The sequence below is a fragment of the Thermobia domestica genome, chromosome 8 (genome assembly GCF_964235325.1).
Source record: "Thermobia domestica chromosome 8, izTheDome1.hap1.1, whole genome shotgun sequence".
Classification (NCBI taxonomy): Eukaryota; Metazoa; Arthropoda; class Insecta; order Zygentoma; family Lepismatidae; genus Thermobia; species Thermobia domestica.
In genome coordinates this window covers 197,948,795-197,962,386 of record NC_137461.1, presented here as the reverse complement: position 1 = coordinate 197,962,386, position 13,592 = coordinate 197,948,795, and the positions used below count along the sequence as shown (strand labels likewise).

Genomic DNA, 13,592 nt, shown 5'->3' with positions numbered 1-13,592 from the left:
AACTGGTTAGATTGTAAGGTCAAGTCACTCGGGTCGGTTGTCGGGTTAAGTCACCTCGGGTTGGTTCACTCGGGTCACTTTGGGTCGGGCCAATCGGGTCAGCTCGGGTCGGGTTGTCGGGTCGGGTCAGTCAATTTGGGTCACGGGTGGGGTCGGGTCGGTCTTCAACACATATAATTTCCACGAAAATTACAATATACCACGGTTTATACCTCATTGGACTTCCAATAAAACATTTTCAATGATGTGTACACCATGTCACCATTTTTGTATGAGGGAATGTCTAGAGGGATTTTGTGGGAATTTGATACAGTGTAGATTCCTGTGTGTGTGTGTGTGTGTGTGTGTGTGTGTGTGTGTGTGTGTGTGTGTGTGTGTGTGTGTATGTGTGTGATACCTTACAGGATACAAGATGTCGAGGAAGTGTGTAAATAAACCGGACAATTTCTGTTATGTATGTGGGGAGCTGATATTTAAATCACAAAGTCGATGTTTTACTCCACTTGTGAGGACGTGTTATCAGTTATATTTTGGTTGCTGTGTAGGAGACCAGGATAAGAACTGGGTTCCTCACTACATTTGTTGTACTTGCGTGAAACGTCTGACTGGGTGGGCAAATGGTGGACGAAACATGAACTTCGCAGTACCGATGATCTGGATGGAACCAAAAGATCATTCTTCAGACTGCTACTTTTGTATGACACAGATAAAAGAAATAAGCAGTAAATCTAACCACACAGTACAGTACCCTAATTTGCATCAGCAATTAGGCCAGTTCCACACAGTGCAGAATTACCTGTACCGGTACCTCCTCCTCATCTTACGGAAAATGAGGATTACGTACTTGAGGCAACTATTGAAGTTCCAAATGAAGATGATGATCCTACTTATGTAGGAAGCACATCTACATTGGATTCCCATCTGATAACTCCGGGTGAACTAAATGACCTCATACGGGATTTAAAACTCTCCAATACACAGACAGAACTTCTTGATTCTAAACTTAAGGCTGGAATCTGCACCATCGTGACACTAAAGTGTGTATTTTTCGAAACCTTCATACAGAGTTTCAAAACTACTGTTCTCAAGAAAATGATTTAGTGTATTGTAATAATGTCTGTGCTGTGATGGATAGGCTTGGACATGCACATATAAGTACAGAGTGGAGATTGCTTATTGACTCATCCAAAACTAGTTTTAAGGCTGTCCTTTTGCACAATAGCAACAAATTTCCTTCAGTGCCTTTGGCTTATGCAACTAATATGAAGGAAACCTATGAAAACATCGAAATAGTGTTAGAAAAAATTCAGTATGAGAAATACAAGTGGACCGTTTGCTGTGATTTACAAGTCATTTCTTTGTTAATGGATTTGCAGCTTGGTTATACGAAATATTGTTGTTTCCTCTGCGAATGGGACAGCAGGAACAAAGCGGAACATTACATCAAGAAGGAATGGCCAACGCATGTATTAACTCCTGGACAGAAGAATGCTGTTTATTCCTCACTGGTGAGCCCTGATTAGATAATTCTACCTCCTCTTCACATAAAGTTGGGGCTCTTCAAAAACTTTGTTAGGGCAATGGACAAAAGTAATGCAGGATCTTGTTACCTCAAGGAAAAAATTCCTCCGGTTAGTGACGCTAGGGATTTTTGTAGACCCCCAAATAAGATGTTTGATTCGTGACCAAAAATTTGAGGATCTCTTAACTCTGGTTGAGAAAGCAGCTTGGTGTCCATTTAAATGTTTAACAGAGAATTTTTTAGGAAACAAGAAAGCCCCAAATTACCGTGAAATTGTGAGTGATTTCCGGCAATCATTCAATGAAATGGGTTGCAACATGTCCCTTAAAGTTCACTTTCTAGACTCCCACCTGCATTTCTTTCCTGAAAAGCTCGGTGCTGTTAGTGATGAGTATGGGGAACATTTTCATCAGGACATTTCCTCCATGGAGAAGAGGTACCAGTGACAGTGTAGTTCAAAAATGCTAGCTGATTACTGTTGGACACTTAAAAGAGATGTTCCAGAAACCAAACACAGAAGAAAGTCGACAACTAAAACACATTAGTTGAGGTAAGTAAGTGTCCATTTATTAAGAAGATACCACTCACTTCTTTTGTATTATTTATTAAGTAGATATAAAATGGTGACACGGTGTATACATCATTGAAAATATGTTTTATTTTAAATCCAATAAGATATAAACCATGCTTATATTGTAATTTTCGTGGAAGTTATATGTGATTTTATCTGCACTAATGAATATTGTAAAATGAACAGTACAAATAGCATATTTTTTTATATAAATATGTTTATTTCTCTAGATAGAATAATGCTATTCTTATGAAACTTAGAGGGCTTACTAAGTATAAATCAGGCTAACATAAAATATAATTTGTGCGTTTATATACCTAAGGTACCCAAGCTACAAGTATGAAAATGGTTTTAAAAAAAGAAAAAAAGAAAAAGAAAAGAAATTTGAGGGGAAATTTTCCGAAAACACCTCTGTCGCGGGAAAACTGAGGGTGATGGAGAAAAATTGATTGCAGATTCGAATTCTACGTGAAAAGTTCTATTAGAATCAGGCATTTTCTTCCGTGTGCCAGAGAAAAAGAATTTTTTTTCAACTAGTGCAATAGGAACCATTTTCAAACTCATCAACCGTTATTCAAACCGGTTAATGTTGATCGCAGATATTAAAAATACTCACATCCGTATATTATTTAATACAAACGAAAATTTTACCTGCACATTTCTGCACAAACTATGTATAAACGATCGCGACAATTTGTGGTTCAATCGAACATGGTGGGGCTAGCACTTAGACAACTCCCCTTTTTTTTTTCGTTCTGTCCACGCATCTGATAGCTTAGAAAAAAAATTTCGCCTGCGCATTACTGCTCAAACGATGTGCAAACAATTGAGATAATTTTCTTTTGAATCGGACGTAGGGAGGTGCTACCAATTAGGTAGCCTATACTTTGTTATCGTTTTAGCGCGCCCGTAATTCTGTACAAACGAAAATTTCGCCTGCAAATTTCTGTACAAAACCGTAACAAACAAGTGCGACAGTTTGTGGTTGAATTCGACATGGTGGGAGGCCTATCAATTAGAGAGCCCATAGTTTGTTATCGTTTTGGGGGGGGGGGACATTTATGTGCAAACGAAAATTTCAGCTGCACATTTATGTACAAAGGCGTACAAACAAGTGCGACAGTTTGTGGTTGAATTGAACATGGTGGAACGGCTAAAATTTAGACAGCCCCCCACTTTGTTTTCGTTCTGTCGGCGACCCTAATTGTGTACAAACGAAAATCTCGCCTGCACATTTCTTTATAGCTATATTCAAACGATTGCGACAATTTGTGATTCAATTGCACATGGTGGGAGGGCTACCATTTAGACAGCCCCCCACTGTTTTCGTTCTGAGGTCGCCCCTAATTGTGTACAAACGAAAATTTCGCCTGCATATTTCTGTACAAACGATGTACAAACGATTGCGACAATTTGTGATTGAATTGAACATGGTGATTGGGCTATCACTTAGAAAGCCCCACACTTTGTTTTCGACCTGGCGGCGCCCCTAATTATGTACAAACGAAAATTTTGCATGCACATTTCTGTACAAACGATGTAGAAACGATTGCGACAATTTGTGATTGAATTGGACATGGTGGGGGGCTATCACTTAAACAGCCCCCCACTTTGTTTTCGTTCTGGCGGCGCCCTTAGTTATGTACAAACAATAATTTAGCCTGCACATTTCTGTACAAACGATATAGAAACGATTGTGACAATTTGTGATTGAATTGGAAATGGGGGGGCTACCATTGAGACAGCCCTCACATTGTTTTCGTTCTGGCGGCGCCCTTAATAATGTACAAACGAAAATTTGACCTGCACATTTCTGTACAAACAATGTACAAACGATTGCGATACTTTGTGATTCAATTGGACATCGTGGGGGGAGCTACCACTCAGACAGCTCCCCCCTTTGTTTTCATTCTGGCGGCGCCCCTAAGTTTGTTCAAACAAACATTTCGCCTGCACATTTCTGTACAAACGATGCACAAACGAATGCGACAACTTGTGATTGAATTGGACATGGTGGTGGGCTACCACTTAGACAGCCCCCATTTTTTCTGTTCTGGCGGCGCCCTTAATTATGTACAAACGAAAATTTCAGGTGCACATTTCTGTACAAACGAAGTACAAACGATTGCGACAATTTGTGATTGAATAGGACATGGTCGGGGGCTACCACTTAGACAGACCCCAATTTTTTTCGTTCTGGCGGCGCCCCTAATTCCGTGCGAACATACATTTCGCCTGCACATTTCTGTACAAACGAAGTACAAACAATTGCGACAATTTGTGATTCAACTGGACATGGTGGGAGGGGCTTCCACTTAGGCATCCCCGACTTAGTTTCCGTTCTGGCGGCGCCCCTAATTGTGTACAAACGAAAATTTAGCCTTCACATTTCTGTAGAAACGATGTAGGAACGATTGCGACAATTTGTCATTGAATTGGACATGGTGGGGTTATCACTTAGACAGCCCCACTTTGTTTTCGTTCTGGCGGCGCCCGTAATTGTGTAAAAGAAAATTTTCGCCTTCACATTTCTGTAGAAACGATGTACAAATGATTGCGACAATTTGTGCTTGAATAGGACATGTTGGTGGGGGGCTACCATTTAGACAGCCCCCACTTTGTTTTCGTTCTGACGGCGCCCCTAATTGTGTACAAACGAAAATTTCGCCTTCACATTTCTGTAGAAACGATGTACAAATGATTGCGACAATTTGTGCTTGAATAGGACATATTGGTGGGGGGCTACCATTTAGACAGCCCCCACTTTGTTTTCGTTCTGACGGCGCCTCTAATTGTGTACAAACGAAAATTTCGTCTTCACATTTCTGTAGAAACGATGTACAAATGATTGCGACAATTTGTGCTTGAATAGGACATGTTGATGGGGGGCTACTATTTAGACAGCCCCCACTTTGTTTTCGTTCTGACGGCGCCCCTAATTGTGTACAAACGAAAATTTCGCCTGCACATTTGTGTACAAACGATTGAGACCATTTCTGATTGAGTCTGATAAGGAGGGGGGCTGTCTAAATGGACGTCTCCTTTTCACCTCTACTGTAATTAAATTCTTCCTCGAGAAAATCTGTAATCAACACTGTCAGTAGCTAGGTCCTCCACTAATATACCTTAACATGTACAGCTTTATTTTCGTATATTTTTCAACAGTTAACCAATTTATAACTATCGCAAACAAGAATATGTAGTCAACTTCTTAAATACTTCGCTCGCCGAAACACGTTCAGCGCGTGCAACAAGCAAAAACAACATGTTTGGCGTCTCACAAATGGAAAAGGGGGAAAAAAAGAGAAGGAAAAGCAGCACGGCAGTGCCTTATCGCAGTCAGAGCTGACAACATAGTTTCGGTCGTCACTAACGCGAATAGACCTACTAGCGGTGTACAAGAGTTATACAGTTACAATATACGTTGTGCCACAATAGCGCTACAAGCGGAATGTGCACGAACTACAAATGAATATATTCCCTTACAAGCATCAGTCACTGTTGCACCCTCTTTACATTCTACACATCCTTTTTTCTCCCACTTTTTGACCTTGACAAGCAGAAGTACCAGGCTTTCGGAGTTCACAACCATAAACTGTTTGTGTACAGAGTACGTTTTCAGTTCTTCGAATGACTGTGCGCGCGAAGAACAAGGGTGATGATCGGGCTACCGTATTCGGAAGTCAGAAACACCCGGTTGCAATAATAAATGTAAAATACAAATATAGAGCCTTGACAATGCCGTGAGGATGAATATATATATATACATACATATATATATATATATATATATATATATATATATATATATATATATATATATAATGCTTGTTTTAAATTAAGTATTGTTTTAAAATAAAAGAATCAAGTAAACATTTCGTAAAAAAAATATTGTTATATGAAAACCTATACTTTAATCTATCTTCTACATAGTTTCTACCAATATTAAGGCACTTATCGCATCGCACTAAAACTCAGAACGCTATTACACGTATTATGAACTTTTATGACACTAAAACACACAGTTATCAAGTTGCCAATTGTAAATGATAGTTTTGCTGAACTAGATTGTGTATAGTTATATTTATGGTAACTGTATAGTTTTATTGTGCATGTATGCCTAAAAATTACGCAGCTCATGCGTTCTTCTAATAGCGATACAGACACTCCTAGCAGTGACAGATATTCTGAATATTTACAAACATACTACTGTAATATTTTGCAAGATTTGTTATATTAATTCGATTTTTTCCCATATTTGTGTATATTTTCCAAACCTAGAAACAATGGATAAACATTTACAATGCATCAGAATTTTCTAATGTAGGTAGGTAGAGCTCCATAAGTTTATCATTTTGATTATTTCAAAAACATGTACTTTAAAATGCAGTATACATATTAAACTTAGACAATATAAATACACAAAACATGTATTTAAAATAATAAATTATTAGGTCTATTTCCAGAAAAACACAATTGAACAGAAGTAAATATATATCATGAAGTATATGAATTACTTGGGTGCCAATTGTTCTAACTCCGACATTAAAGATTTTCAGAAGAGACATTTGAAATTTAACACCTCAGGAAAAAATCATATTTCTCTTAGGTAGCCAAAAAGAAAACATAATTTTGTAGTATTGTATTATCTTTTATTGTTTACCAAAGAAAAAAAAAACACTAGTAAATTGAAACACTAGAGAGTTCGTGTGAAACCAAGTGAGCTGCTAGAAAATAAAATTTCAATATTCAGCTTAGTGATTTTGAAAAATTGAAAAACTGCTAGAAAAAAATTTGAAGTTTCTTTTTTCTAAGTTTGATAAGGTACTAAAATCTGTCATTTTGTACTTATGTAAGCTATCATCAAAACTTACTATGCACGTCCCTCAGTCCACATTCTCGTATTCTAAATCACCTCTACGTCTTTTACCTCTTCATCATAGTTGTTTTCTGCAGGTAAATTAATAAAGAAAAGATTTCGTGGTGGAGTGAAGTAAATCTACCAAATATCTTTTTTCGAGTAGGTTTCCTTTTGGCAACATCGACAGTTGCTAGAGTTGATGTGCAGTTAGGTTTGTAAAGTGTTTAAGTTCTCTTCTTAATGTTCGGCCTTCTCGTACGTCAATTTCAGTGAGAGATACTTGGCTGTTTAGGTTTTCTTTATAAAATATGTGTTCTGGAAATTTCTTGCCATACTTAATGTGATGCATACTGAGCCAATTGATTGCATTGTACTCATGATATTTATTGCGTCTGGTGATTTTTTTCCCTTGGAGTTACTTGACTGATACTAAATCTGTGGATTTCGTGAGGTGAAAAATAAATTTGTTCTTTCTTAAGTATGAAGCCATTATTTTGTGCTCGTCTTTAAATATGTACATAGTTTTTCAGTTTGCTGATGTTTGAACTGACCCGAAATCTACATCCTTAAAAATATAGAAGTACTCTTTAAATCAGTCACAATGGCTTTACCATCGTGTCGTTTTACAATGCTGTTGACAGTCTCTCATTAATTACAGAAAACATTTGTATGGGTTTGATTTACATCAATAGAACAGGATGATAAATTGAAGTGGTGTTTGTTAACGAGAATTCGAGGAGTCCTTATTTCATCTTGTGGACGATATCGCGATAGATTAACAGCTTGATAAGTTCAGAAAAGTATGCATTTTGTTTCTCAAAATTATCCCATTTCCCACAAAGTTGTATATCAGTTCGTTTTCTTCGGCAGTAACGTTAGAGAAGCACTTCATTTCCACATATGCAGTTAACGTTACGGAATACTTCAAGAAAAGATTCTTACCTATGTGAACTGCGTAGGACTGTCACAACATAACGTAAACTATTCAATAGGTTGTGAATTTCTTTAGTTATTGAAAAATCCTTATCTGCAACAAAGTTCATTATAATATGTACTGGTAAGCACTGAAGAAAATTCCAATTTCGCTCTGTTAAATTCACTATCACACGGTCACCTTTCCGGAAGTTGACGGTGAACCTCAACAAAAAACTGGAGCTACACTAGTTGGAAATTAAACCGAATGACAATTCAATCCATAGATCTAAATGTGCATGTCATCTGTTTTGAACTAGAATTTAAACCACTTGGTAAATAAATCGGTACCCATATATAGAAATGAATGATGGTATTAACCTATTCTTTAATTCTTTGGAGTTAGATCACTTGGTATCCAAGTGGTCCATATAAACTTAAATGACATTAAGAAGAAACAATAGCATAACACCTGGAAAGTAGTATATCAGGGAGAAAGCTTATGTAACGGAACGTATAGTTAGTTACACACGCAATATTCAAATTTTGGTAACCGATCACAAAAATTACCTTAGTTTTGTGTAATATGCAGGGGCGTCATTTACAGGAGCAGAAGAAGGCAATTGTCCCCCTCGAAGAATTTGAGGAATACATATACTTTAATTGATTGTCTACTAATATACTAGTATGAAACGTGAAAGTCTTATATCGGTGGTGTTTTTGCCCTCATCAAGCGAATCCTAAAATTACGCTAATGGTAATATGTAGTAACAAAGTTGATAGTTTACAGTATATTATTCCTAATTGTTACAATTTTTAAACTGTACTATTGAAACATGATTTATATCCTGATTCACTAGGTGAGCGAAGATGTAGTGAACTTCAAACAAACAAATTATTATATTTATTTATTTGGGAAAATAACAAAATGGAGCTGTAGGGTCACAAATATTTGATACGTTTAAAAGAAAAGGAAACCTGCTTATTCATGAAACTATCAATAGTAGTTCATGAGTAGTGGATATTGTATAATATTATTAGAATAAAACTAAAATAATGTTCAGAGATAAAACACATTATAATCGACATATTTCAATAAACTTAACAAAATTATGTTGGTGAGTGTAAATCATTGTGGATAGTTTAGGAGAAAATCGATAATATCAAACTTCTTTCCGTAAATTTAAAAAAGTATAATATATGATAATCACACTAGTTACGAAGACGAAGCTGATACTAATATATATACTAATTAAGCTTTTCATTATAACGCCAGCAACGTAACAGTATACAAGTGGTTAATGAGATAGAGCCCAAACTGATAAACTACTCTTAAACATGAACTTTGGTTTTGCCCAGCGGTGAAAGTGCATCGGAAAAGGTAGGGGGACGCATACCGTCACCCAGTCCACAGTGTCTATCTTTGCACATTGTAAGTTTTAGAAAGTGGAGGGACGCCATAGATATACTCTGGAAGGATCCAGAGTAAAATTTAAACGGAAACGCGACATTTGATGCATGAAGAATTATAGTGCTTTATTAAGTTTCCTACGCCTTTGTTCAAAAATATCTGAGTGGAAACTCTTTTCCCGAGAAAGATATGGTCTGTTTTTTTCTAGAATCATAGTACAAATCCCAATACTGCATTTTTTGTTTAAAAAAAAATGAAGCATATGATCTCAGCCATCGATGGAAATGCACAATTTAACTGGAGATAATACAATAGAAATAAATTCTGAATCAAATAAAAAGATTATACTGTTTCTGCAAGTGTGTTACGGTAAATTATTCACTGCCTACGGAATTAGATTCTGCGATTTTAATGTAGATTTTTATTTCAAAGCATTTAAAGAATAGCAAAATGTTACATTCATTGTTTAAATTAAAAGAGAAGAAAAAGTAGAACAGAACACTTACTCTAAAATTGTTAAATTTTGTATATTAAAAGGTACGTAGTCGACATGCAGTGGATCAAGTGGGGGAACTCCTAGACTAGGGAAACCAATAGGTAACTGGTGCTTGATTTGCTCAAGAACCTAGAGAAAGAGAAATAAGTAATTAATAGATAATTGTTCTTCTGTACTCAGTTTTCACTGAAGCATGTGGGAAATAGTATTAAATAGACACTCTAGTTCATGGGTTTCTGGTTTCATTCCAAGTAGTCTACAGTTGTACAGCTTTCATTCAACATTCGTTAGGAATATACTTGTAAGACGCATTAACGCAAGAATATTATTATTATTACTTGTTGCTATATTATTATTATTATTATTATTATTATTATTATTATTATTATTATTATTATTATTATTATTATTATTATTACTGTAGAAGTAATAATATTGAGATAGAGCTATAGTGATCTATTCAACGACGTGGAAGCCTAGTTCGGGTTCTTGCTGAAAGTAGTGAATAGAATCCTTTGTTAAAAGCTCAACTTTTACTGCCTCGGAACTACAGACAAGCCCAACTTCAAGACATATCAATAAGTAAATTTGTGAAATAATAAAATACAAAACTGTGTAACTCCTCTCTCGTATGTTACATGGCAAAACCAGTTATAAGTTGAAATTGCTAGTATTAACAAATTTGACGAGATTAATGTGAATGATTGTTATTTATTATCTATCAACGAAAACAGCCTTTTGGTATTAGTGGTTTGAATAAATACACTGGTCGATATTTTTTCAAAAGTTGAGCAATGTTTTGAAATGAATAGGTAACTTCGAATGGACTTTTAATGCTGATTTCAAAAATAAAATCAGTTTCTCTCTATCACGTCACATTTTTTCACAAATCGTTAAAACATATTAGCATCAGCAGGTGTATTGTTTTATTACTAAGCGTATAAGGGACTTAACGAAAAGTATTACATATTAACTTCAGGCATTTCTCACAATTTTTGTACAGTTTTTAAATGTATGCGACACGCCACAAGATTGTAAAATTAATGTTAATGTTAATGTTAATGTAGATTTTCATTTACACCTACATACAAAATCACAAATACATTACATCACTTAGCATCAAACTTCATTCGCTTCGATTTCCTGACATCGCTGACGCTCGACACGGGAACATTCCTTTCCAACATCCAGCAATAATAGCCATCATGTTAACGTTCCATCTCCCCTGGGACCTCCTTTCCATCTCTGCTATGTGTTTATGAAATCTCTCCCCATGCTCCTCACTGTAGTCTCCGAGATTACATGGAAAGAAATCAAGATGGGAGTTGAGGAAATGTAACTTTAGGCTCATTTTGCTTCCAAGTTTACATAAATTTTCCAAAAGGTTTTTCACGTAATGTTCATAGTTCATATGTTCTTCATTTCCCAGAAAATGGGCAACTACCAGTTTGAAACTAACCCAGGCCTCCCTTTCAGTTTGTCATTATTTGCTCAAATTCACGGTCAAGCATCAACTTTCTTATTTAAGGGCCAACAAAAATGCCTTCTTTCAGTTTCCCATCACTGATTGCTGGAAATTTACTTGCAATGTATTTAAAACATTCCCCATCCGTGTTTAATGCTTTAACGAACTGTTTCATGATTCCTAACTTAATGTGCAATGGAGGGAGTAGTATTTTAGACGATGGCACCAATTGCTGTTGTGTCACATTCTTGTTTCCTGGAGAGAGAGACTTTCTACGTGGCCACATTTTCACTTTCCAATGATTCACCCTGTCCCGACTGTGCCATTCACATAAAAAGCAAGGAAATTTTGTGTTCCCGGATTGGAGACCTAACAACAATGCTTCACTTTAAAATCGCCACATACTGATCAACCATGTTCTTCATATTTCACTTTTACGAGCATAAGTCTCAACGTTTCATACGTTTCCTTCAAGAACACAGAATATGCTATGGGAATCGATGGTAATACATTACCGTTGCTCAAAAAAACACCTCTCAAGGTGTCCTTCGATGCATCGATAAAGAATATCCATTCTGTTGCATTGTATGCAATACCATAGAATTCTATCACTTTTCTTATGTTGTTGCAATACACTAAATTTTCTTCTTCAGTGAAGTATGGTAGAAGTTCTTTCTCTTGGTGCCTGTACCATGAAAAATGTGTTTCAGGAGACAAGAGACAATTTTTCTTCAACCGGGAACCAATAAGTTGGGCACTCTCTTTTGGTAAATTTAAATCTCTCACAAGATCATTAAGTTCATGTTGTGTAAGTGGCTTTGGAGTGCTAGTACTCGTACTAGGATACAATGCATCATCATCACGCTGTTCTAATTCTACCTCAACTTCACTGTCACTAGAACAACTTTCGACAATAGTAGGTACACATGGTACAGTTATATCTGGCCCATGAGCTACAGGTCTGATAGTTGATTGTATGTTGTTTGGATAGTTCACCTTACTTTTGTTCTTAGCACTAAAACCACTAACGTTAACAGCACAGAAATAGCAGTCTTCAACATGATTTTTTGGGTCACGCCATACCATTGGGATTCCAAACGGCAGGGCTTTCTTCTTGCCACATGTCCACAATCGCAAAGCCTTCACACAAGTCTTGCAAACTGTATGTGGGGCCCACGTTTTGTCCTGGTCACCTAATTTCATTCCAAAATATGCATTGTATGCATCCTTCACAAATTTTGTTACACGTTGTCTTTGTCTCTTCACTACATAACATCCGCAGATGTAACAAAAAATGTCTGGAGAGTTCACACACTTTCTAGATAACATTGTTTCACTGTTTCAAAGCAACAAACCGCAGAGAAACTTGATCAAAATAGCGTTTTTTTTAGTGTTAGCCAAAGGCTAGCTTCCTTTTAGAGGGCTATACCCTCTCTTAGGTGACAGAAGTGAAGGAATGGTTATCTATATAGGAGTAAGGCATAGGTGGGCTAAGGGTTTTTTATAATTCATTTATTTTATTTTTATTTCAGAACGAGGACATTATGATCTTTTGGATCATAATCATATGGGAATGGTAGGAATATTTGAAAAACGTAAGAACATAACAACAATAACATAATATAAATATAAATTTACACAAAAGAAAAAAGGAAATGATAAAGCAAAATATAAGCACAAGAGTTTCAAGGAGATTGATGATATAAATAGATAAAGAATGGAGTTACAATACATATATATGGTTATTGAGTAGGTGATCTTGGAATGGTAGACTGCCAAACGAGATTCAATGAACAATGAGAGTGAGAGATGGGGTGATGTGCGATACACGAGACAACACAGGGTACATTAGTAAAACAAATGCGTGTTATCTTCTGCCTAGGGGCTGCTCTAGGCTGATGAAGACATGGGGAGCCCTGTTAGAAACAAAAGGTGTTACTGTGCAGTGAAGGATGGAAAGATGTGTGGTAGATGAGCATGAAGTTGGTAGTCTTCGAGCAGAAATAAATCCGGATGGTCAGGTGGCAGAGTATAGCAGTATAAGGTGAAAAGCAGACATAGTGGGGAATAAGCGTAGCGAGGGCGGACAGGATGGAGTTCATGATAGCGCATAGTATCCATGAGTAAAGGATGTTGAGTACTATATCGCGCTGTGATGAATTTCTGCCTAAGAGATTCGATATGGTGGGTAATGCTTGGAAAGGTGATAAGGTCATAGAGTGCTCGGGTCGGACTGGGGAGTTGTAGGCGGTGAGCGATTCGGAATGCATGTCGTTCTAGTATGCGAAGTTTTTCATAAAAGGTGGGCGGAGCGGAAAGCCAGGCCGGGAAACCGTACGTAAGGACGGGGCGCA

At 36.7% G+C, this 13,592-nt stretch overlaps 1 protein-coding gene across 1 annotated transcript in view; it reads right to left on the bottom strand.

The window, feature by feature from the left end:
* Positions 1 to 13,592, bottom strand: part of LOC145692421 (uncharacterized) — an 83,637-nt gene that overhangs the window by 55,646 nt on the left and 14,399 nt on the right. Inside the window, exon 4 of the mRNA XM_081767728.1 lies at positions 9,784 to 9,902. Coding sequence (XP_081623854.1) covers positions 9,784 to 9,902 — 119 coding nt within the window. The remainder of the gene's footprint in view (positions 1 to 9,783; positions 9,903 to 13,592) is intronic.